This window comes from Aythya fuligula, chromosome 3 (genome assembly GCF_009819795.1).
Source record: "Aythya fuligula isolate bAytFul2 chromosome 3, bAytFul2.pri, whole genome shotgun sequence".
In the NCBI taxonomy this organism is placed as follows: domain Eukaryota; kingdom Metazoa; phylum Chordata; class Aves; order Anseriformes; family Anatidae; genus Aythya; species Aythya fuligula.
The window spans coordinates 33668356-33695167 of NC_045561.1; the positions used below are offsets into that span (position 1 = coordinate 33668356).

At 41.7% G+C, this 26812-nt stretch overlaps 1 protein-coding gene across 1 annotated transcript in view; it reads left to right on the plus strand.

Annotated features, from left to right (window-relative positions):
• The window catches only part of ZFAND3 (zinc finger AN1-type containing 3), a 134266-nt gene extending 122757 nt beyond the window's left edge, over positions 1 to 11509 (plus strand). Inside the window, exon 7 of the mRNA XM_032185198.1 lies at positions 7778 to 11509. Coding sequence (XP_032041089.1) covers positions 7778 to 7932 — 155 coding nt within the window. The 3' untranslated portion in view covers positions 7933 to 11509. The remainder of the gene's footprint in view (positions 1 to 7777) is intronic.
• Positions 11510 to 26812: the final 15303 nt, after the last annotated feature.

Here is a 26812-nt window from a genome sequence, read left to right on the forward strand (position 1 = left end):
TCTGCTTGTAGTTAGGAATCAAAAGATCCCATTTGAAAAGGTCCTGGTATATTCCCCCTGTTTGTTCAGCTAGTGGGGGTTGTGTTGCAGCAGGTACTGATCTTGATTTCTTCTACTGCGCTACCTAAAGATCTGCAACAGGCAACTCCTTTGATTTAGTAACGCACATTGAACCTGCTGGTTACCTTCCTACAGTCCCGATCAATAAATGTAATTGAAATGGGTCAGTTGATCTCTTAAGTCTTCCTTATATAAAACAAGTTAGCAGGTTCCTTGTTTTCTTTAAAAAAAAAAAAAAAGTTTTATTTTGCTACTGATGTAGTAAGTCCTTCAGCATATAACCTTTAGGGAGTTTTTGCAGAGATGGTACAATCGTGAGGAAAAAATAAGAGTTTTGTTAATGTTAGGTCTCTGCTGTCAGTACCCATACTGCGGTAAGAAAAGAAAGAAGCTATGCATGAAGTAAAAGATGATACATTTTTTTAATTGTCTTTTATACCCAAGAGATACGTGGCCTAGTGAACCTGAACATAAAAATCTAGCTGAGACTACCTTATTTCTAATTCAATCTTTTTCAGTAGCTTTAGGGAAGTAATTGGCTCAGTCTCTAGTTGTTTTTTTCTTATCAGAAAAAAATGAAGATAAAAGCCACTTACCTGCCAGATGTTAAGGGAATCGGTTTTTGAAGGTTAAAATGCTCTACCTTTTCTAAACAAAGCTCTTCCTTTACACTGATGGTATTTATCCAGCATCTCACAGGCAGGTGTAGCTGCACCAGGACCGTGCACTTAGAAAGCTGCTGGTGGTTGGCAGGAGTCCGCAGCAGCCTCTTCTCGGAAGGAAGGATATGGCCTAGAAAGCATCTCCCTGAAAGTGAATCAAACGTGCTCTGTCTGTGTGCTAACAATAGCTACATGCTTAACATGAAATGAAAAGGTTCACCTACAGAGCTGCTCGCAGCCATTAAGTGTTCCTGACTTTTTGAAGTCTTGCCCAAATATGTGAATAAATGGGGCACAGGGCATCCTGCCATATTCTGAACAAGCAGGAGGGCAGGGATTGTTGTGTAAGCCTTAAAAGAGAGAGAGATGCAGAGGGGTGGAAATGTGCATCGTTAAGTCTTTGTATTCCTTTATGGTATAAATACATCTTCTGAATGGAGCCCTGTTTTTCTCTGAGAGGAATTACTTGTGATACAGATTGCAAGAGGGTACAGGAATAAAGACTTAGATGGAGCAGAAGGGGTAATCTAAGAGACACTGGAAGTAAGGTGTAAGTAGGGGATAAAGACCTAAAATAAATTTAATCTAGGTTTAAAAAAAATAAAATAAAATAGAACTGCTCCTCTCCTTCTCTCTAGTGATTTGGCCAACAAGTGGAGCTGTCAGCCTGTGGATCAATATGGTGCAACCTCTAGAAAGCTATTACAACCCAAGGCATAAATAATATAAGTCAGGAAGTATACTGAAAGTCAAACCCAGTACCGTATTCAGCACATAATGGTTTGAAGTCAAAATGTGTGAAGGATCGGGGAGAAGTGTTAGAATTAATGCAACACGTACAGTATGTTACTATAGAGCCTTTCATTATTTAATCCAGTTCTTTATTAGAAGCTGTATCTTTCTTGCAGTTTCATTGGTCCAAACAAAATGATACACATACATTATTAAATCACTCAGTATTGTTTGCTATTTTAATTAAATTACTGGATACACTTTGGCTCTTAATTAAATCCTTAGCTTCTGGGATGAGCATATTAGCTCCAGTGGGCTTGGTGTACAGAGACTTCTAGAATTATTAATACCAATCTATCTCTTGAAAAAGTCCAACCCTATACACAAGGCCCTTTTACAATGTCAGGGCAGCATCCACCTGCCCTTTTTCAAGAGATATTAGAGGCACTTTTTTAGGATTTCACATTACTCTAAAATGTAAATATTCTGCCTAGGAAACAGATACTTGCATATATGCTCGTATAGGCTATGGAAATAATATATGATAATAAAAAAATAATAAAATATATAACATTTGCAATAGTGTTACCTCTTTATATCTCAGTTTTATTGGGTGTCTAGTCTTGGACACCGAAATGCCTTTTTGGCACAACTCTGCTTTCCTACTATGTGTCTCCCAACCTCCATTCTGTTCTTTGGGTTCATTCTCCCACATCCTACAGGATATAACCTTACAAACCTGGGAATGATAGGCAAGGTGTGGTGTTGCTTCAGTTTGTTCCTGGGCTTACAAACTTAGCAGTCAATGTTCCTTTTATTAATATAGTGGTAATATTAAGTCCTCCAGAATGTATTACTTTCAAGATCATGTGATTATTCAAAAAAGGAAATTCTTTAAAGCTACATAACATGTAACTTTTTTAATTTTGTACAAAACTCTCCCCCGCTCCCCTAAGTTATTTGTTCAGTAGTGTTACCTGTCGGGTACTGCTGTTGGGGGCAAAGTGATTTAAAAATTGTCTTGTTAAATTAAACCAGTTTTTAGCTTCAGTGCTTTAACAACTGCATAAGTCTCTTGAAAAATAATAATTTATATCAAGTTGAAAAAGAAGGATAGAATTCTCTCCCACCCTTTTTAAAATAGCTTTTTTGCTGGTATCACTTCCAACAAATTAAGCTAACCTTCCAGTTGGAAGGGACGGGGGAGATGCATAAACATTGTTTTGGGGATAATTACACTCTTTGGGGAAATGATGTCCAATTACCGTGAGCAGTGCTGCAGCAGCATGTGTCACTGCATGAGCTAATCTTCTCTGTTGGTTAATCTGTGTGATTTTGCTGTTTTGCCTAATATCCCGTAGATATGTTTACCTTTTAAAGATATGTTAAAATCTATTCTTGTACTTTGTGCGGTACACAGACTTTATGTAGAAACCTGTATATAGGCTCACATGTACCATATTAGATGATACATCTTCAGCAGAGAACTTTTGCAGCGCCCTCATCTCTTAAGGCTACAAGGTGCTTTTAAGTTATGTTTGAAACTCTGTTGATTGGAATTTCAAATCAGCAAGAAAGGTAAAATTTCTTAGGAAGCACATGAAGAAGCCAAAGCATACAGCGTACAATTCTGTACAGGAGTAAGCCTTTGCCATTATTGAGGATACTTTTGAATAATCTCTGTATAGATCTACGCAAATTGTTTATTAAATAAAATTTGGAAATGGCCTAAGCTGCAAATTCTGGTGGTTTTGAGAGTTTGACCGGGGAATTAAATTTATAAATGCTGCCAGCATGCAGGTAAGATGGTTTTAAAGTTTTAGTAACTCTGGTGTTGTGTGGTAGTATTGACCTTCTTTTCCTTTACCTGCCATTGGTAGCTTCTTCAAACAAATTGGAAAGGGATTGGTATGGTATGTAAGAGAGTCTTCAAATGCAATGAAAGTAAATGTCTAGCTTGAACAATTAAGAAGATTGATAGTTGGTGGTAATCAGAGATTTCATCTTTTCATGCCAGCAGTTATATTTTTGTATCTGAATGGCTTGTATTTTTCTAGAAATGCAGAAATATACCTGTACATAAGTGGGGTTCGGTTTTCGTCAGTAAATGGATCTGCCATATTAAGTATATGACACGTACTGTATGGAAAAGTCTAAATATGCTCTTTATTCTTACAACAGTAAGAATGTGAGGCAGTTATTAAAGGGTAATTGTGGGAGCACGTAACTACTTCTTAGGTAATATACAGCACGATCTTTCAAATAGGGACACCGTTAAATGTGTTTAAGCCACTTTGTAAATATGTAAGCTTCGTAAATATTTAATAATCTTACTTGGCATTTCCACCACTTCTCAAAACATGCTCACAAATAAGAAATCAGTTTTCCTTTAGCATCTTGCTGAACGTTTCATCAGTAAGATCAAGACCAGAATCTTGGTGGGGATGGGAAGAGTTTCCTTTCTATTATGTTGCTATTCGAGTAACAGGGATCATTAGATTTTCCTGTATGTTCTGTAACTGTTCTGCAGCAGTGTGTTAGAAGAGACCAGGACATCACGCCTGGCCAAGTATCTCCACTTGAGTATTCCCACCATGTGCTGTGCCTCTCTGGTGGTTTACGGTAGTCTGCTTAATGGGCATTTGTGCCATGGTCCAGAGAGTCTGACCACATTTTGTTGAGTTTACAAAGAGAAAAAATTAAAAATAAAAATAAAAATAATAATAAAAAAAAAAAACAGGGACCCTCCAGAATTACAATTTGGTTGTGGATTATCATGCCATTTTGTTTAATTGTTTCTGATGCTTCATGTATTTTGCTGATATTTTAACAGTTTCCTACTTTCAGAATTTGAAGGCAAAGTTATGAATTGAATTCAGGTTTCAGTTTAAATATTTTTCTTACTATCAATCCATATTCTAGTCTTGTCAGTGCTCTTGAATGTAAGAACGAGGAAAATGCAGTCTGGTTTTGGTATCACCCCTACCCAACAAATTAGGTTTGTTGTACTCTGGCAATCTTAGACTTCTTTGACTGATGTTTTTTTGCATGTCCTATGCAAAAGATTCACCTACAGGGTTACAAGTAAAGCAGAGCTGATGCGCTCATGGCTTTAGCCATTGATGCTCTGGTGATGAAATGGAAGTGAATTTTTGATGATCAATCATGAAGTAGTTTCCGAGGTACCTAAAGGAACTTAAAGGTTTTGGTGCACTAAATAATGTTTTCCCAAGATGTTTGCATTAGTGGCCTGAGGTGTAGATGATTCATAGTCTACTTCTAACATCAGAAAACAATTGCAATTCTGTGAGATGTATTATTGCATTTACTAGATTGACATCTTCTGTGGTTGAAGTGGGAGTCTAGCATATTTTGGTTGATGACTACGGTAAACTAACTTTAGTTGGAAGATTGATTCCCTTTTCCAGTGCTTTTTTCCCTAGCAGAAAGTTATTTATTTTGCCTCTTAGCTATGGTGTGGTGAAAGAAGCATTTCTGCAATAAAATCCTTTAGGAGAAACAGCCCATATTTGATATCTTCCAATAATGAACTTAACAGTAAATATACTGCAAGAGCTCATTAATCTAACTCTCCTTTATAACCATAAAAAGCAGACTTCTCAGGACACAAAGTTTCATCTCTAAATCTGGGTTGGTTTTAAGGATCAAAACAGAAGCAAATATATTGACCACCTGTCCCAGTGCACATGAGTTAATAATTTAACTGTTGTAAAAGCTGATGGTCCTGAGACTAGACAAGGCATTAGTGCACATGCAGACTGCAGAATGTCCACCCTGATGTCTAGACGAGAGAAGAAGCCAGGAATGAACAGAGCAGTTATAACTTAATTGAAGAAATCCGCTCTAAACTAATGAAAAAATGTTCCAAACTACTGTTACTCAACTAGCTACCATGTAGCACTATTCAAATCCTCTAAATTCTAAATAAAACTTAATAAATAAATAAATAAAAGTTCCAATCTTCAAAGTCACTTAGGCATTTGGTATAATGGGACTAAAGATCTGAAGTCTGGTTTAGAAATGAGGCTTTAGAAGATCCCTATTGCTATTTTGAAAAGAATAAACTCCTTCATTAAGAACAGCTAATATATGCAAACCTGTCCTTAGTGATGTTGAAAATGCTTGGGTACTCTTTCATTTATTAGGTATTATCAGTTCTAGTTAGCTATTCATATTTAAATAGATACATGAATAGCAGGTTTAGATCATTTAGTTGCTGCAATTAGAAATATTTTTCCCTCAGACTGTAAATTAGCAGGATCAAAAACGAAAATCGCCTGTCATTCTTTGGGCAGTTATTGAAATTCTGTTCAGGAATAAGGAAGTATTTGATGAACAGAAGAAATAAATAGCATGTTTCATCTGGAATGAATATAGTATACTGTACGGCTTTTCCTGTATGAGAACAGGTACTCTAAGAAGAACTGAAAGGTGTTTGATAAAGATATGACAAAGTAGAGAATAGATAATATTTTCTTGGGGGAAGCAAAGTAGAAAGGAACATCGTGAAGCTACTGTCGTCTAAAAAGGGCCAGGAGGCTTTGTAGAAGGTGAGGAGATGGTGCAGCTGAAAGGCTGTGTTCAAAATTGATAAATCATCTTCTAAATGTATTTCCTTAATAGATTTGTTGAACTTGTCAAAAGGGTCTTACTGAAGCTGTGCAGGGGGTTGTGTATATATTCGGTATCTCCTTTAAATCACACTAAATAGCATTTCTACATGTGCTTGTTAACCAAGTGGAGAGGATCTGTAAAATAAATAAATAAATAATCAGGATTTGAAACCAGCCTTTACCTATTGGGGACTGAAATGACTTCAGCCCGATCCTTATCTGCAGGATTTCTTGCATCTGCTTCTGTCACATCCACTGCAGATAAGGTGATGGACTTAATCGATTTTTGAGCTGATCCAGTCAGGTGTTGATGTGTTCTTGTGCCTACAGTGGACACTGGTTCAGTAATTTGAAATCTTATTTCAAAAATAATGAAGGGAAGCCTTCGGTCCTTGCTTTCTGTAAGAGAGAATTGAGTGAAAATGCCTATTCAGCATTGAAACCAGAGTCTGAGGACATTTTCATTTTGACAATCAAACCTTGAATTTCTGGCACCTCACGGAAGATATTCATCACGTTTCAGTGTGGTATGACCAGATTGAGATTGAAGTAAAGGCAATGATGACAAGGAGAGAGTGTTATCTCAATTCAGTCAGCATCACATCTGTATTCCTGAACTTGCATGTACCGATACAGAAAACTTGTCTTTTTTGCTTTGTTTCTAGAACTGGGTTTCAAAATCAGATAATAGACATGTATTTTTGTAGCTGGTGCTATTGAAACAAAGAGCAAAGATGAATCAATTTTTCTTCAGTTGTTTTTTTTTTTTTTTTTTTTGAACATAATTCTGTGTGTGATACTTTGTCCTTTTCCATTTTCATAACAATGGTATTAACATAAAGGTAACCTGTTGTTCTCTCATACAATTGATGTTTTGTAGTTCAGGAGCTTGAAATATTTTGCATACGCGTGTATACAACAAACACAGCTATATGCATATACTCTGTCATTCACTCATTTTTATTCTTTTCCATCTCTCAAATGTCATCACTTTGTGGCTTTAATGTCTTCTGAGCATTCAAGGAGAGGCAGTAATGTAAAGCATTCAGTGGGAGGCAGTGTGATGTTCTTTGCACCCATTATTCAGGCAAGCTATTGCAGCATAGGCAATAGCATACCTCATTTCATGTACAGTGGGCTACATAAACCCTCTGGCTGTGTAAGTCTTCTCGCTACTTTATCATCCTAATACTACTTATCACATTCATCTTAGAGGTAAGGAATTTGAGACAATTTCTGTACTGCTCTAAAGTCAAAAAGCTGATTTTCTTTGTAGACTAGAAGGAGGTGGCTGCTGGAGATGACCTCCTGGATAACTAGGCAATGTTGACTAGCTTTAGACAGAGAGACAGTAACCTACATCTTCTCAGCTACAGAGCAAGATGATGTGGCATGACGTGTCCCTGTGTCAAATGCCTGAGGACTTCCTCTTAAATATAAGAGGATGGCAAAAAAACACATTAGTGTGACTTGGGCTTTGGATTGTGTTGATAAATATGCAAGAAAATGCAGTAAATAATTAGATATTTATTAATGCCATGTCAGGAAAGTAAGTAAAAACTTGATTTTTGAGAACCGAGTGATGCCTCGGTAGGCAGTACCTCCCTTCTGATTCAGGTAAGATCCTGCCACTTTCTTCAAGTCCTTAACTTTGTGTTTTGTTTTTTTTCTTTCCCCTTTCCATGGTAGGTTATGTGTTCTGTATGTTACATCGCCTGCCTGAACAACATGACTGCACATTTGACCACATGGGACGTGGGCGTGAGGAAGCCATTATGAAAATGGTGAAACTGGATCGGAAAGTAGGAAGATCTTGCCAACGCATCGGCGAAGGATGTTCCTGAGTGCAAGACTGCAACCAAATGCTGTTCTCTTAGTTCACTAATGTTAGCCTTATTTAGGACAAAGTCAGCCAGACACCTTGTACTAGGCAAGTTTCAGACTACAGCCAATCAGTTTCCTTTCTTTAGCCAACCGTCCTGGTACTGTAGTTTAGGGGATGATGGTGGTTGAAATTGATTTCTGGCTGGTTACTAAGGTGCCTGCTAGCCACCGTATAAAATTAAAACATGAAGAAATATTATTTTTTGAGCATGGCTAGTGGATTTAAACAAAACGAGAAAAATCCAAAGGCTTCTGTTATTGCTGGAGTCACTGTAAAAGCCTTACGCTGGAAACATTCCAGCTGCAGAGTTAAAACAAATAGTTGTGTAGAAGCTGGTGTAAAAGTTTGCTATGCACATGGCTTTCAGACAAACTGTTTAATGTGCAGCCTTTCACCTCTTCACTTCTAGTTAATCCTGAGGAGGTGAAATACTACTAAGAGCAGCAACTGCTGCTGCTTAAGCCCAGAAGACCTGACTGGTCACTCGTGCCTTCATCGCGTGTGGCTTTTGAGTTAGGCAGTGTCACCAGCATCAGGGATTCTGTTGGGGTAGGAACATCTTTCTGGTTCTTCCCAGGAAGCCAAAAAGAAAGGGGGACAGAGATTCTTATGAAAAATTTTTATATCTATCTTACTATAAGGAACCTATCAGGGTTTTTTTGTTTTACGTTTTTTTTTCTTCTCGGTTAAATTATGATCTCACTTTAAAGCCAACTCCATCCCAGAGCAGTAAATGGTGCATACATTTTACATGGCATCCACAGAGATTCTGAGTCGTGTGAAGATTGCACATACATTGAGCAGTGCAGCCGTTCCCACCGGCCGAAACCTGATTGGCTCTCGTTTGCCTTTTGCTAAGTGCAGGTATCTGATAATTGATCAAATAAGGCTAATTCACAGCACAGTAGCCATGGCTGGATTCTACAGACTGACTTTCTGTAGCTAGACTTATATATTGGGGAAAAAAAAAGGACATTTTGTAGCAAACGGAATTCAGTAACAGTATTGGGGAACAACCGGTGAAACACCCTGTGTCAGATTGAGTTTGTATTCCTCGCTTCCAGAGTGTCAATGAGATAATCAAATGGGCTTCGTCAGCCCTGTTTCTATGCAGCTGAACGCTCTCATGAAAATCTCTGCCCGCATCTATTGCAAAGCAAGTATAGCAAGTGAACGTGAGAAGCATTACGTGGAGTAGGATGTTTTGGCTCTGTTTAGACCTATGGTTCCGTATTACGGTATGTCGCATTGAGCTGAGCTGAGCTGAACTGAATTGCACCGGTCTCGTCAGTTTGTGAACAAAAAAAAAAGCAAAAATAATATTCAGCATGTCTCCTGCTGCACACAGGGTTACACAAGTAAAAAGGATTTGTACTCACGTGGCCCAGCTAAATCCCGAGTGAATTTCCCAGTCCATTGGTAAGGTATTAACAATCAGGTAAATGTGTAAGAAAACCTGAGGGAGGAAAAGATTTTGTCTCATCTTGAATACTGGGCAGACAGAAAACATCAGAGAGGTGCAGTAACAAGTCACTTGAAAAACCCCAGTGTTTTGGGAGAAGGTTTGTATGAGTCATCCTCCATTCTACTTGTCGCAGGTAATTAACTCCTTATCGGCCAAATCATATTATTACACTGGTAGAAGCATTTAACAAGGAGAACTAATTCCAAAACCAACAACGAACAACAACAACAAACCACATCTCCACACACATTCAGCATCTGACTGTATTAGCATAAATTAACCACGAATCAGAAGTGTCCCATCAGTAGAAAACACAAGCTATCAAAAAGGCAAGAGTTTTTTTAATTATTATTATTATTATTGTTGTTATTCAAGAATATGAAACCAGCAGCAAAATCGTCTGTAATGTGTTGCATTTTCAGGAAATGGTCCTGTTGAAAGGGACTGTCCAAGGATATTATTTACATTTGCCGTGAAGAATTTATAAAAGCATGGATTTCAGCTGCTGCTGTGAAACGCACTTTCTTTTCCTACAAAACCCTACTCATAACATTTGATGGGCATTCTGATTGATACACAAGACTTTTCTGCATTAATACTGAAGATGCTATTTTGTTCCTCCTTAATATTCTCTTTAAGCTTGTTACAAGTGCACAGATGGTTTCAAGGTGGCTCTTGTGAGAACACTACTTAAAAGTTCATGTGAATTATGGACAATGTTCACTTTAAACAAACAAGTTGGGGACGGGGTTGTTCCTTTGCAGTATCTGTTCTGTGAAGTTTGTTAAACGTAAAGAAAGCTTAAGTTCTTGTATCTTAAAAGAAGATCTTATTTAACCCTTTTGTGTTCTAGATTTACTTACACATGTAGCCTAGAGCTCAGTTTTAGTTTAACATTGTGAAAATATTAAAAGAATCTTGTAACTTTATTCTTTTTCCTCCTGCTAAAAAATTAAACCAATCAGATTAAAGTTTGAATTCCTTTCTGCCTATTCCAACAGGTCTTGCTATTTTGCACCATTTCTGCTGCAAGCTCATGTAATAAATACGAATGGGGAGAACGCCAATGTTAGACCAATGACTTAGAGCTGAATTTACAGTTGGTGGAGGATGAACAGGATTTTCTGCCGGATTAAAAGGGGAGGATGGCGTTTTTGCTGCGTTCAAGTTTATTGATTTATTTTGTAAGCAAATCTGGCTAAATCTACTGTAGCCTGAGTATTGGTCAGCTTAATCATGAGGTTAGATACAGCAATCAAATGAACAAGTTGTTCTTGCTCTTATCAAGTCAAATCTATATAGTGCACTGTGTGATTGGCATGGAAGTTTTAAAACATCCTACATGTTCTTTCATACATTTTGGCAACTTCTGCACCTACAGTAGCAGTATTCCAAATCGTAGTGGGCTGTATTCACAATGGGTAACTAGAGGAGTAGCAATAGTTTCTTAATCATTTAGAAGCTAGACGCTCAAAGGTAATAACAACTGAATGTATTAAAGAAGAAAGAACAGCAAGGTCATTATTTACAGCAACTTTTAAAATTGTTTGGAATTGAAATTCTTCCTCATTTATGAAACATGTACCCCCCTTATTTCCTCTCAAATTAATATGGTACTTTCAGTTATAAATTTGTGTGTGATTCTTGAACATGGCTGGGAGATAGAAAAGGTAAGTTGTGTAAGACAGCTCTACATGTTTTGTCAAGTTCCCAACCTGTAGCTGGCTGCAAGCCAAGGCTTTGAGGAAAAGTAAGAATTGTCCATTGAGTTTGCTACACTGGAGTTTGTCCTTGGTTGCACCTGGTTTCTGTTTTGAAGCAGTTCAGTGTCTTGAGTGAGAGGTGATGTAACTGAGATGCGAGAACGGGAGCTCCTCTGCAGTAATGCACAGGCAACACCCTGACGGAGCCCTGGTGCAATTGTAGCAGTCCCAAAGTAACTTTAACTGCTTTTTTTCTACTTCATGGAACGTGATTAATAGGTTCAAACCTTGAATTTTGCATGACTGCCTTCTTTTGGAACATCTGTAATCCACTGGCCTCTCGAATACACCATCCTGTTTATATTTAACTTTGTGCTCATTGTGTTCATGCCGCAATCAATGCAGTTCCTTCTGTGACTGTGCTACAGCTTGTGTGTAAGTCTCTGAAGGGTAAAGGCACGTTTTTTAATCTTACGCTGACTCTTTCAGTGCAGAGACCCACCAAGGAAGAAAACTGATATTAATGGTGTCACTAAAAATACAGGTTTTACAACAGCCTTAAAAAATGCATCAGTGGAATAATCAGCAGCACCCATGCTCGTAGTGATGCGTACGCAGTTAAGTGCCCAAACAAATGAATTGACATTTTCTTTGTCGTATTGTAGTTACTGCAATTGTCAGTCATCAGTGGAACAGCAAAGAGAAAGTCTAATTGAAGTAATTCCTTAATGTCACAATGAGATTACAGCCAATTTGTGCTGGAAATAATTTTGTATGCTCCTGGGTACTTTAAAACCTAGAAAACAAATGGAACTGTTTTAGGCAATGCTACTTAAAAAGATCTGTATTTATTGGCACCAGATGTTTATTTCATCACTCAAATACCTGGTTCTAATTCTGCTCACAAAATAAAAGTAATGTAAGCATTGAGCAGTGGTTCAACATGAAAGCTGACGTGGCAGGAGCTGCTGTATAAAGATACAGTTTTAGTGCAACCAGGTCACAAACTTAAAGGTGAGTGAGAGTATGCATCTGTTTACATTTTATTGCAAAGGAGCACACTGGAAAAAAAAAAAAAAAACAGTGTTTAGATTAAAATACTCAAAAATATTCACAAGGCATGTTTTACATGCTGGACTTGTGCAACAATAGGTTTTATAGCTCACTATTAGCAGCTTTTCCAGGAAAGCAAACATTAATGATGCTGGAAAGAGCCACTCTTAAATAACAGGTCTCAAAGACAGCAGTTACGAGGACATACTTTTCTGTCTCTCCTACTCTTTATTCACTTTTCACTGAGGCGTTCAGCATGTGCAGCTGGTCATTTGGAAGTAGTCGTGCTTGAATGTTGCTCTTCCTGGATTCTCGGCTTTGGTCCTTTTGCAAGCCCCTGTGCAGTACTTCAAGCAGATTGAAATCTGGATGATGGGTTGTAAAAGTAGTGAAGTACATGAGGAGGTTTTCACAGTGACAGGCGATTTTGTCTCCATTAAGTTTCAGTTAATTGATGTGACTGACTTGTTAGGATGTCAGGTTTCTTCAAACCATCCTTTGAAGGGGGCAGGACACAACCACAGCTCACGTGCTACTTCTGTTTTATTGCTCGCATCCACTTTCCTGTAAACTCTGCGTGTCTCACCTTCCAGGCCGAAGCTGAGTCAGGAGGAAAGAAGGCACAAAAGGAGGAGGCAGAGGCTGCTAAGCGACCAGTGCTTACTGATCACATCCACCTGCCTCTTAAGTCAGCTCAGATCATAAAATGGTGAAGAGACAAATAATTACTTGCCAAACTGTACTAACTGTCTTGAGTTGGTACTGCAGTACACTGTTTTGCTTCCTCTTTGTGAATATATCACGTTAGAGTTCAATTCCACAACATATGTTATATGCAAAGAAATGAAACAGGACTGTCATAATTAGAAAACATTTTTGATGGATTATTTAGTTAAACTATGTATTTTGCTACAGGACCTTCCTATTTTGCAATATGCTGCTATTTTCTGTGAAAGAAAACAAGCAGAGCTTTGTAAGACTAACAGTAAACAATTTCAATACGTGCTGCTGAAGCATTCAGAAAAGATTACTGAAATTACAAATAGTTTTCAAAAATGACTGCATCCTCTAGCAAGGGTTTTGTTCTGCAGCTAGTAGCACGTGTTAATGGCAAGGGTTTAACCAAAAGCAGACGGTTCCTTCTGCTAGGGTTGTGCAAAGCTAACAACATGCAATAGGATGCTTTGTGTTAATAGCTTGTGGCACAGTACAGTGACTGTAAGTAATGAGAATAAAATTATAGAGACCTACTCCAGTCTGTTGGCTCTCCCTTTAAGCAAGAGGACAGAAGCTGGTGCCCACAGTTTCCTGCTTGCTCGGTCCATTTTATTCTCTTCTGAGTTGCAGATGCCTCCTTCCTTCTCTCTTCCAGCTCTGCTCAGGGAGGATGGGAGACCACAGTCGAACTAGAGTACTAAGTACTTCAACGATTAAAAAGAAAAGAATTGACATCTCTGAAACTGAAGTGTTGAAGAGAAGCCATCCTCTGTATCTGAGATGCAGCACCAGAAGGACATCTCTTCTGGGTGCTCAGAACACTTGGCAGTGTTCTTTTTTCATTTCTCTTAACGTGTTCAGGGTCTGTTTGAAGTAAAGTAGCAATTTTTTTTTTTTTTTTTTTTTTAAAAAAAAAAGGCATGTCATTGTATCATCTTTTGAAAGGAAGTTCTGCATGATCAGCACTTCTGCATTAAGAAAACCAACTGAGAGATTCATTGTTAACTCCTGAAGTGCTTGGTCTCAGCTTTACTTTTCAAAGAAGCAAAGACAAGTTCATTCTTAACTCCAGCAATAGCTTGGTTTTTAGTTATATATATATTTTTTTTTCTTATGTAAATTATATGACACTTACTTTACACTCCTAGAAGCTGTCAGTAGATCTGTTTCTGGAGACCTGCTAGGACATACTGCAGTCAGCAGCATGAGCTGAAGGCTATGAGCTCCAGGAACAAGCTAAATTTTAAGTTAGCCTCTGTTGGCTGGCACCACTGGTCTTGTCTACATTAATGTTTTAAAATGATGAGTAGCTAAAAATGTTTAAGTCACGCTCCTTTGGATAGTCTGCCCCGTGCTCAACCACCTGAGGTTCCCCCTTCATTACCCTCCACCCTAAATAGATTTAGGTACTCATCGGTGAAGCAGTAATTAGTTACAGAAGTCTATAGCTGTCTTCGAGTCACACCGCTCACCCATTGTTTTCTCTTTCTCACTGTTTGGCCTCAGGCCTTGCCAGAAGTCATAGTTCCAAGCAGGTATTTCCATACACCAGCACGCGCGCACACAAATCTGCTGGCAAGTCAAATTATGTTTCTGGGCTAAAACACCCACGCACGTATAATCAGTCCTTCTGGGCCAACGTAGCAGGTCCCAGTGTCTGAATTTGCCTGCGTAGTAGTAGCTGGCATTCCAGCATTATCACTTACTGTAGCCTCAGCCCTGGAAGCACTGTTACGCTCATTTGCAGTGCCATTAAAAATCCACCAACCCCAAACAGCTGAGAAGGCTGAGGGGATGCCAAGAGCTGCAGAAGTGGGCACGCTGCTGGGTTACAGGCATTACTCAGGGGTTTGTCTCATGCTGTTCCTGGCACTAGCGGCACAGGCCGCTGTGACAGGAGGGTGTGTAGGGGGGCTGAGAGTGTGCACATGTAGGTATAGGATTAGACCGGTGCTGCTGACCTTATTCCAGCTGCTACCTCAATAGCCACACTTCACCTCTGTTTGAGGCAGCCACTCCTGCGAAATTCAGCCCTTAGTGGGAGCAGGGAAATACCTGCTCTTTGACACTTTGTTCCAGGTACTCCATCAGCCTCTGTTCTGGCACCCATCCAGGTCCTCATTTCTCTGCTCCCTGGCTTCTGTGTTCACCGTGATTTCCACAGACGTGCTGCTGCCTCCCTTTGCAGACTCTCCCTCATCAACTGCAACGCTCAGCCGTGTCCCCCAAACTGCTATATTCAAAGAGTCCACGTGAAGACAACATAACAGTAGAGATGATCGCTTCTGGAGGTATCAAGGCATGTATTGCCTGGGAGCTGTTGCTGGCTGTAATGAAAATGTTTTTAAGCATTAAGTGAGTGCTGCTGTTTACTATACAAAATTCCTAGAGCTGTCTCTTAACACTGTAAAGCTGAGTTGTGTTTCAAATGTGTATTTCCAGTTCCTCAGTGCTCTTAACTTTCTCTGTGGGATTTGTCAATACAAGGACTCTGGAGGCTAGCTTGGTGCTACAGCCACAGCAGACACGCAAGTGGTGTTTCAGAGTTACCTCCGCAGGTACTGACAGCCCATCCAGCCCAAGCCTCCAAGCATCTTTTTTGTCATTTTGTTCTGCCTGTTATTATCCCAATGTTGTTATTCTGCAGACAAAACATAAAGCTTGCACTCATTTTCCAAGCAACACTCCAGGTCTATCAGGCGGATATAGAATTACAGCCACGTGGTTGATACCGTGGGTTTGTTTGGTTTCTTTACATCAAGCTTCCCAAAAACAATTCCCGGCTGCCACAGCTACTGGAACAGGCTGACTTGACGGATGTAGAAACCACGGGGCACGCGGACCAAGTCCAAAGCATTATGTAAATCAGAACCAGCTCCTCGCCTGTGCCCATCTCAGCCTGGTGATGAAGGCAAAGCCAATCACGCTGCCTTGGCTGCATCCATGCACGAGCTGCCCCAGCCCCACGCCTGCAGCAGAGCTCTGCGCTCTCACACCAGGCCCTGCAAGACCTCAGGACTCACCAAACTGAGCAGCCAGGCATTCCTGAAGTGATCAAGTTGTGTATCGTACCTGCTCTTTCTAACCACGTTTGTCGTGCAAAACAATAAAATTGTTTATAAAGAGACACGATGTATTAAAGCCGGTGCTGGTCTGTGCTTGGATGGCTTGTTCCTACCAGCCTTTGCCCCTAGCAGGAAGGCAGGGAGGAGAGGAGCAGCCTGTGGCACCCACACCGCTCACGGGGATGGAAACAGCTGCATGCAGCCCACAGGGCAGGGAGGTTAAGGCAGCACCGGCAGCCCGACCCTTGTTGTCCTTATTTTTATGGCTTTCTTGCTGTAATTCTAATTAAAAAAAAGTTTGAGAGGGCTTAACCGTGAGCTACTGAGCTACTGTTTGTGGGTACTGCCTAACACCATCACCAGATAACTGCTGCTCCAGAGCCTACGAGAAGATGGAAGAATTAGCCCTAGAATGGCTAATTTTTACCCTCTGTTTTTAAAGCACATAAATAAGCGTTTGGGACTAGGACACTCCCAGGACAGGCTCACTCACATACCCAAGCATTACTTATCTCAGAGATGACAGGCTGTGCAACCTTCACCTGCAGACAGCTCAGCAATTTGTTCGTGTAACTCAGAAAGGATAGAGAAGTGGTACTCGGCTCTGAAGTATCCATTTATCCCCAGCTCATTTAAGTGTGGAAGCCACCTCTGATAAGGAGGCAGAGTCCAAGCTCCCCACACACAAGAACCATGCTCCACTAGTGCATTTGTGCACACTGAATGTGGCAAACCAGAAAAGAGCTGGCATCCCCAGTGGGATCAGCACACAGGTTGTACCCCCTTGCAACATCATCCCCCCAGGCAAGTGGCAGCTGAGCACAGCCAAAGGGGATGTGTGACTTGGAGGGGAATATCCTCTTGGTATGTAATGAGGGCAACATTTGGCTGCTTTTTAGGGTTAGCACTCACCAGCCCCCCTTGGAAACCAGGCTGTGGGCAGAACTTGATTCCAGGAGCTGATGATGCCCACCTCATCACCGTGGGCACAGAGCTTGCAGAATCAGCAGATCTCTCTGCCACGTTGCATTCTGTGTGCTCAGGACGAGCCCTGGGCCCCGTTATTTCACAGGTCACACCTGGCCAGTCCAAGCACAGGATGGTGCTGTGCAGTGCCTGATGTAGGGCCCGACACAGGACACAATTTAACTGCTCCGGGCTGAGCTAACGCTTTGGCTCAGTACCCAATTTTCACAAGACATGGAAAACAGACGTGTAAGATTAGTAAAAGGACGCAACGCTAGCCAGGGTGACTGTGCACTACACCAACTTCTTACAATTTAAGTTTCCTAAGCCTAGCTGAAGTTCCATTCTCTTTCTCGCACTAAGATGCTGTTCGATTTCATTTGGGATGTTGCAGATGTGGCTGTTTCCTCCTGAGGCATTTGCCCTTTGGGAAGGGGATCAGAGCATGCAATCCTATTTGTAAAGCACCAAAATACACGTAAAAAGTGTTAAATACAGACTATTGAGAGGTCATCTGTCAGTGTTAACTTCAGAATTTCATAAAGAACCTTTTCTGTCAGAAATAAGCTGCCCGCACATAGGAGAAAGGGTCACACATTTATTTTACCCAGTATAAGTAAAGCCAGTATGTGGCTCCTGGAAGGGAACATGAACAAAGTAAACCCAGGAGCTGAAGGTCAGGGTTTAAAGGAATTTCCTTTCATTTAAGTTTTAGCAGCCTTGAAAGCAGAAATTCTCCTCCAGCTCCCATGGCTACCTCCTCCCCAGGCCAGGTCCTTGGCAGCGGCCCGGTTTCACGTCTATATTTATCTAGTGATTGATGGATGTTTATCGAGCTGCAGCATTTAGGGCTGAGAAGTGAAGCTGAGAAGTAAAGGATGTATCAAAGGAGTACGAAGACCTAGGTATCTGGCTGAAATGAAACTTGCTTCCAGATAAATCAGCAGCTCCTACTTTCTGACCATTATGATTCCTTCCCTTTCCATTGGTATTTTAAAAAACCTCTCTGGAAATGCTGCAACATCAGGGAAACTGCACAAAGGCTTGTAAATTTCTGGGCTGCTAGCGAAAGCTTCAAGAAAAACGCCCCACCACTGCTTTCAAATGAGCACAACAGGTACACCAAGAAGCTCCCAATCTCTGAACCAAAACACGTTCTAGTTTGTCAGGCTCTAAAATAAGCCTAAAGAGAGAAAAAACAGAGCAGTCAATATCAAAGCCACCAAAAGCTGAGGTTTTCCACTCATTGCTTTGTCCTTGTGGAAAAAGAGAGGGACCCTGCCTCTTCTGCTGGAAACTCCCCTTCCGTGTCTCTGCTCTCTTCCCTCCACAAGGTTTTCCTAACTGCTAACAGCTATTTTATTTTATTTTTTCCTCTGAGGGAAGTACAAGGTTCTTCTCCTTCCCCAGGGCTTCACCTGAGCGCAGCTACAGCAGGATAAGTGGGCAGCTCTCCACTGCTGCTCCTCTGCCACAGCACACAGTGCTTAAAACAAACCGGACAGAGCAAGCAGCTATTCCCTGGGTTACACAGAGCCATCCAGCTGGTGCCATTCGCATGTAACAAAGAAACAAAGAATTGTCCTAGCACAGCTCAGCTGATGGGCCCCAATTCTGCAGTACTACAGCACATCCAAGACAATGAATTTCCTTCATCCAAGGGTAAGCAAAAAGCAAATTGAACAGAAGACCTGGGAATGAGAGCCAGCTAAGTCTAATTCAAAGGGTGTTAAACTTTCATTTTTGTTGCAGATTTGATGCACCCACAATGGCTCTGTGAGATGCCTCTGTGGTGTCTCTGTGCACCCACGATGGCTTCTCCTGCCATGGGATGTAAGCAGGACACGGCCAGACAGGAATCAGAGGGAGATGATTTGTGCCACAGCTCCAGGGGGGTTGTTTCATTTTAAAATGAGATGTGTGAACCTGTAATCAAAATGTTTTTGATTTACTCCCTTTGTAGTGCTTCCCTTCCCAGCTACCAGCTCGCTTCATACCTGTAAGCTTTGCAAACGCTCACGAGTGCTGGATGAAATGGCTGCGCCAGCAGCTGTGGGGCCGCTCGCTGCTCACGGACACATCCAATTAGTTAGCACGGGGCTGGCCTCAGCGCCTAATTTGTTTCATCTCTGTCTCCTCCGATACATGGCTGCTGAGATCAGAATGCCAGCAACAGGCTCAACAAGCCAATCAATGATGCCAGGCACTGAACCCTACAGGTGAAGCTGTAAGAAATGCCTTTTGAACCGCAAAAATAGATTTCTGGGGGTAATCACAGCTGTGCTGCACCCCTCTACCTCCACCTCTCCACCATCCAAAGATTGGGTGAGGCTGCTTTTCTCTCATTTGTGATCATTTCACTGACTTTACCAAACAGGACCCCAGCCTCCTGCATTATCTTCGTGATCATTGTGTATTTTGAGAGGAAAGTAACGCAGGTCCTTTGGTCCAGCACATCTGTAGAAATGCAGACTCAGACTGCATATCAGTGGGAAAATAACAAAGCCATTTGGCAGGGGACCTAAATTCCGCATTTAGGTGCCATGAGAGTCTCAAGATCCCCATTCAAATACCAGGAGTCTACTTCAAAGTGCAGAAACCTCCCCTTGCAATGCATGGACAGCCTTGCTTGGACCAGAGATCACACCAAGTGTGAAGGCGCTTCATAATCAGCTGTTGCAGATAAATTAATGCAGCTAGCACATATTTCTCAGTGGTAACTGAGCTGTCCTACACTGTTTATGCCATTTTTCCCTCCCTGTTCCAAGTGCATAATAGTATTTTACCCTCAGTAATACAAAGGGAAGGTCAGATTAATTAATACTGAAAGAAAAAAAAAAAAAAGTTTTATCTTGTGTAGGAGGAGAGCAAGGACTGCACAGATTAGGTAGCCCATTATGTTCTTTTTTATCTTAGCTTTTAAGAGGCAGAAAAACACTGAAATGTCATCAGAAGCATTGGGGATGAGTCTGTACAGACACACCAAGTCGAAATGCAACCAAGAAGCATAGAAACCCCATACAAAACCTTGGTACCCAACAACACCAGGCATCAGTACATCTCATTATTAAAATGCTACAAAAATCAACATGTTCACCCCACTGCTGAAAATTTACATAGCCTGCCCACGAAGAATTTGCTGTTACAGAAAGAAAAACATGACCACAAGGATCCCTTTCCTCCTGCTGAGTTTCCTACACTTAGGTAAACAAAGTCCAACCATCTTCACCCAGAAAGCCCCTCGATGTGTGGATTAAAGACAGATTAATCGCTACCCTCCCTCCATCCAGACCATGAGTGTGAGTGATTGAGCTACCAGGGCACACAGCAGATCACAGCTCGTCAGCTGAGCACAGTAGCCAAGGCCATGTGTGCTTTTAGCCCATCACAAGTGCAAAATAAGACCATTTTCATGTTGGTTTAAGCAAAAACCTTGTGCTCTAAGTTACCATTTATCACCAGCGCCTCAGTAACACTTCAGATGCATTCCCCTCATCTTGCAAATATAGTCTTTCACACGCTGTGCCTCAAACACTTGTTACCATACTAACATAGATTTAGGGAGGCAGCACTGAAGTTGTTTACATGGAAATCTGAAGAGTTTGAGCAGAATAAGAATCACAGTGCCTTGGGATGTTTAAACTGCAGCACAGCCTGGATGCAGTGTTCACGCCATGCGTGATTGATGGCAATTCCAGCAGGACAATGTCCCCTGCTATCACACCAAGGTAATGAGTCAGTCCTTGAAGAGAGAGGAATGCCACCTCCTCTGCCAGTGACAGAAACAAAAAAAACACCTCGCAGCACCTAAGTTTTCTTGGGCATTCTCCCACCTAAGAACTGACTGAGCCTGAACCTGTGTTCCCTCACAGAAATTAGGAGAATCGCAGCCTACAGCAGCCTGCCAGCAGGCCAATAAAGTGCTGCTCTGTGTCTGTTTGTTTGTTTTTCCCCAACCTGTCTGCCTTTGAGCTGGATGCTCAGCTTCAGTGACACCTTCAGGGAGAGCAGCAGCTACGAAGTATTGCACGGATTACTGCAACAGGCTAGGACCAAACCTGCATCAGAGCTACACGGGTGTTACAGCCCAGCGCAGAGGTGTGGGCTGGGATAGATAAACAAGACATGCAAAAGAAACACACCGAAGGAAGAGCATACAGTCTAGGCCTGCACAGAGATCTCTGCGGGTTTGTTCTGCTGGGTGGAGGGCAGCAGAAGCAGCATGACACATACCTCAGAAACATCCAGGATCCAGGAGTCCTGACCTGCTTACGGCCAGAGGCTGTCGTGAGGGTTTTGTTCCGGACACAGATGCTTGTAGTCTGCAGACAGCTGCACTTTCAACATTACAGGCTTCTGCTCATCTGTGCTGTCACATCAGGGATGACCTGGGCCTGTCCATGCTGCCAAAAGGAGCCAGGTATTAGAGGCACTCTACTCTAAAGGCAGACCACTGTCTAGACTTGCACAACGAAGCAAATTCTGCCTCTGCTTTACTAAGAACAGCCAGAAGACTGGAGGAACAATGAGAAAAAGAGGTGAGATCACGAGCTGAAATGAGATAATGGGGGTCTACTCCAACGTAAGCTGCATAGGGGTGTCACCCACACTCCGCTCTTGCAGGTGTGCTCATCAGCTGGGGGCAATTGGAGGTGCAGTTGCTGCCCTTTATGAGGTTAGAGCACGACATGCACATGTGCATCTCAGGAATGGAGCTGATTTCAGAGTAAAGCAAACAGTTTTGCTGTAGATATGCCTTAGCCTTTGCATTAGTACAAAGAATGAAAGGGTAAGCCTGAACAAGAAGGCTTATAGATCACCACACAGCCTAAATTTGCCAGACACTGCTTCCTAGAACTGCCTCTTCAGTTGCTGAATCACCAGAGCTGCTCTCTCCACACCTGCTGCAATTTAGTGTCTGACCACAGGTGACTGGGCTGTATGCAATATTCTGTATGTGTCAATGTAGTCTCAGCGCTTCCCTTCTTCTGCTGAAAAATCCTTTACGTCTGGGAAAAAAGGACACCACAAAGCAGCTTTAAACAGGAATACAATGTTGAGATCGTCCCACAGCCCAGATACTGCAAGCTGCCCTAATACCCGCTATCCACATTCAGTTTGTTGGCCATTCTCTTAGGGCAAGGAGCTGGCTACTCTGTGCTCCTCTTTTCCTCAACCCTCTGCTTCCATTTTCATTGCTACCACACAGAAAGCAATGGCCTTCACTCCTTCACAGCTCAGTTACCTCCACCCTACAATTTTTTCCTCCTAATATTGAGGCAAACCTTATCACTCCTCAAGCCAAACGTGCCTTAGGCAGACATTTCCTCAGATCTTACCTTCACTGCACTGCCCAGAAGATGCAGGACAACAGCCGGACAGACCATGCTGTTCCAACACTGGGCAATTTCTTTTTTTTTTTTTTTTTAATTTTCTTTTCCTTCTCCTGTTCTTGTGTTCCTCCAGTCTCTTGTATCCCACTCCTATTTTTCTCTCTTTATAATTGTTCAAAGGTCTTTGGGATGGGGCTTAGCTTTTCATTATGTACACAGTAAAGTCTTCAATCTGATGCGATGATACAAATTAATAACAATAGCTACAGAACGGTGGTAATACCCTCCAGTTGTGATGGGCATGCTGGAAAGATTACTTGATGTTTATAAAGCTCTTTGAGACTCTTGGATGAAAGTCAAGCTAGTGATGCACAGGATTTATTATTCTATTCAGCACTTCAGTATCCAAGGCTAGCATCTATTCTAGTTGAAAAAGATTTTTACTGTATTGTAAAATGGAAACAAAATGAAATATATACAGCGCCTGGTGCTTTATATATAAGGCACAGGCAGCACGGAAACAGAATCTCATTATTGAAATGGATGTAGCTGAAGCTGTTACGCGCAGTAGGTAAAAGACCAGATTCAATGACCTCTTATTCCATTTAATCAAAATTGTTAGTATATGGTTTTCCAATGGCCAGCACAAAAAAGTGTGTGTTTTTTTTTTTTTCCCCTCTTCATCAGGTATTTCAACAGTTTGTAATAAGCCTTTGTAGCTGCTTATGATGTGAATCTTAGGCAGACTTGACCAGTGGTGAAATGAAAATAAAGTGGATGTGTGTCTAACAAACAAAATCACAGCTCCTCTGTAACACCCCGTGCACTTAACCACCACATCTTAACCATTCAGCAAGGCTGCTCTCCCTCTTTCCCTTCCCCACCACAAGCTTTTGTTCACTTCACAGCCTCCCCCACTGCTCTATTTAGATGCGGGTCCCCAGAAAGTTCCCCCCTCCAGTTCTGCACTTTCAGAGCACAGAGGGGAGACGATGCTGTTTTAATGGTGCTAGTTATGCTATATGTGGTCTTGCTGTTTCTAGGAATAGACATGTTCAGACATCAATTAACATCTAATTGCTGGAATTAATCTTGTTCCTCCGCTACAGATGCCACAGAGATCAAACCAAGCCCATTTGCAGCTCTATTTTTAATTTAGTGGAATGACAGATTTTCCATCCAGTGAAAAATAATTAAGTGACATGCTGTCCAGAGAGTACACAGTTCAGGGAGCAGGATGTTTATTAAGAAATGAAACAAGCAGGAAGAGATCATAATTGTTTGTGTCAAAGCAAAAGCATCTTTGTTACTGCAAGTCTTTCCTCTTCTTCAAACCTTCTCACCAGTATTTCTCCTCACTCCTTCCTGCTTGAGTGATCCCCACGGAGACAGTGAGGCTCACGAGAGTGACGAGAGTGGCTTGGGAAGGAACTGAACTTGTCACCCTGGCAGACATCCCCTAGTTCTCAGGGCCAGCCTGTGCATAATATTAAAAAAAAAAAAAAAAAAAAAAAAAAAAAAAGAAGAAGAAAGGCCTGGATAGTAGATAAAACAAGGAAGTGGAGAGAAGGGATGAAAAAGCAATATATCAAGATATCAAGCAAAATATTTTTCCAGCACTCCCTTGAAGCAGCATGACACATCCCATCCTCTTTATTACCTGCTGGAGAGAGAAGTTGCAGGCCCCAGATAAGGCCTACAGATACTGTATATTGCAAGGCTTTGTGCTGAATGAAGCCAAGCAGCCTTCAGCAGACAGCTCCCAGTCTTAAGCTACTGCTCCAGTTTCGTATGTGCATGGCAAGGAAGACTTGAGCCTGGCTGGTGAAGTCAGTGTGGAAACAGGCTGGAGCATTCAGCAGGAGAAAGCTGAATCCTTTACAGTATGAGCGAGCCTGCAGCAGGTCCAGGTCAGAAAGCTGTCTGAGCATGAGCCTCTTACAGGACTGTGTGAGATAGTCCAGGCCTGAGACTGCTCCCTGGGGCTGGGTCACACCAGCCTAAGAAAGCTGAAGCAGGTGAAGTTCACAGAGAAGTGAACCGCATTTCTTACTGTATCAAAAGGCGCTGTGATACTTCCTCCAGTTTTCAGAAAGATCTGAACCCCTGCTTCCCTGTTCCTGTCCCAGTTGTAGCAACATCTTGCTGGTAAGCAGGTCCTGAAACATCTGCCCCCTTCCTGGAGGAGCATCAGCTGCCAGAGCTGGACACGGTGGAAGAGGCTGAGGACACATCAGTGAAGCGCCAACAGCAGACAGCAGGGTTTCCCAGGAAGCATGGAAGAACAGTAGGGTGTGGGGAGGGAAGGGGATCTAAAAGAGTCCGTGATTTGCACTGGTTTAGGGCATCCTTTGTGGGGGAAGGTCAACTGGCACGACATACAGCTTCACTCATTTCCAGTTTGTGTCAGTCCAATTGCTCTCTTGGTTCTTCAGCAGCAGTGACTAGATCAGAGTTGATCTCACCCAAGTCCACCAGCCCCTTGCTTCTGTTTTTGTCATTTTTGAAATACAGCATACCCTGTAACAAAAACCACCAAACCCCACCTTTTGCTCCCTCCTTCTTTCTGTGTAGAACATTCCCCCTTCAATGCCTTCATAACAGCTCAAACTCCTTCCAGATATGCAGCTCAAGGAAAAGGTGCATGTGTGAAGCTTTCCGATACCTTTACAGTAGGTTACTCCCTTTGTGAGGAGCCCATTTGGAGTGAATGAGCACCAGCCAGCTCTGCACCCAAAGAAATTGCAGAAATTTCCAAGAAATGAAGAGTGGTGGAAGAGCACTGCCATTCCATCTGCTCTCACAGGCTTTCAAATCCCACTCTCTTGCTTTAAAAGGGGAGTGGTGCCCAGAGCTTTGGCAACCAGACCCATCCTTTCCACACTCTGGCTGTCCTAAGGGTGATAAGTGTCGGTGGAGACTTGACACACTTGATTCAAGAAACTCCTGGTTGCTGTAGAAAGGGAAGATGCTCAAAATGAGACTCAGTTTGATAAGACTTTCCTAGGAATAGTTCACAGTTATACATAGTTATATGTGGGTGAAAGAGAGAGGCAGGCTGTTTGTAGCAATCTGCAGTAAGAAGTAAGACAACAAAACCAAACCCATTTCTTCAACGTGCATCATTAGTTACTTAATTTACATTCCTGCCAAGTAGCAATAAATATCCTTCTGCTGCTTCCCATTCCCCCCCCTGCAACCTTTCCATTAGGAGCTCAGCTGGAGGCAGGGAGGGAGAGGAGAGGAACAGAGAACCTATGGCATAAACTAAGTCTTGGTTCTCAAAATACTGATACATAATTCTGCCAATGCATGTCAATCCTGACTTATAACCTCTGTGCCCCCTGCGGTCCCTACTCATCCCTGACAGCGCAGCTCCAAACCACTAACACCACAACTCCCAACCAATTTGACTTGTTTGCCACTACTTCTGCTAACCTTATTCCCGGAGTTTTCCGCTGTCCCTCCCAATAGTAGCCTGACAAATTATTCCTCAACCACAATTCTGGCTGCTAGGATCAATACCATGATGATACAGGACTTTTCTGAATCAAAATAAAATTGTATGACCATTGGGAGAGCTGAACGAGTCTATTCCATACTGTTTCATTCTACTCTACAGTGAACATACTTTCTTTAAGAGACTGACACTGCAATATGACAAGAACATAAAGAAAATTGAACCCCTCCCAGCACAAAGGCCTTAACGCCCCGTCCAGCTGAAAGCCCCACAGAACACAGCAAGCAAAGACTTTCCAACTGGATGGCAATTACATCATTTGCAAATTATTTTCTGGTAAGGAAAAGCATTTGCCATCACACCTTGGAAATATATCCTCTGGTGTGGAAGAAAAGAAAATGCAGAATTGAAACTTGCAAATAAAGAAATTAGCTTTAATGTAATTCCTCTGCATAGAAACAGTACTTAGAAAAGTAAGACATGCTCAAACTCAAACACACTCACATTCAGAGATCTCCTTTCTTCACACATCTCAAAGGCAGAGACAGAGATACTGAGACCCAGGAGCAATCAGCTTCTTTCTGCAGGGTAACAGCTACAGACCCCAGCTCAACAGTAACAAACAGCTACAATTAGGGCAGTTCAAACATGAGGAAAGAATTCCGATTGCAAAGCACAGCAGAGGTTTGGGGAGCATACCACAAGTACAGAAGTAATGCCAAAAGACACCAGCAGACCCTGCATTAGATTTTGAAGTCACTTTACACATCATTTGTAAATAACAACCATGATTTTACTAAGTAGAATAAAGGGTACATAGACGAAAGAATGCAGTATCCAGTTTCTGCCTTTTATATTGCTGCAAAGCAAACTGAAACGTGACTTACATTGCTGCCTCAGTTTCCCATCTGTATTAATGATGATACTAACATTCAGACACTTAAAAAAAAAATATTTACTATCTTGGTTTGACAAATGCAACACTAATTGTGTTTATCCATGCTAGTCACTTCTATCATACTCATTAGCTCTACTTGAGGACATCACAGCTTTATTAGAGACACCAAAACTGCTTCA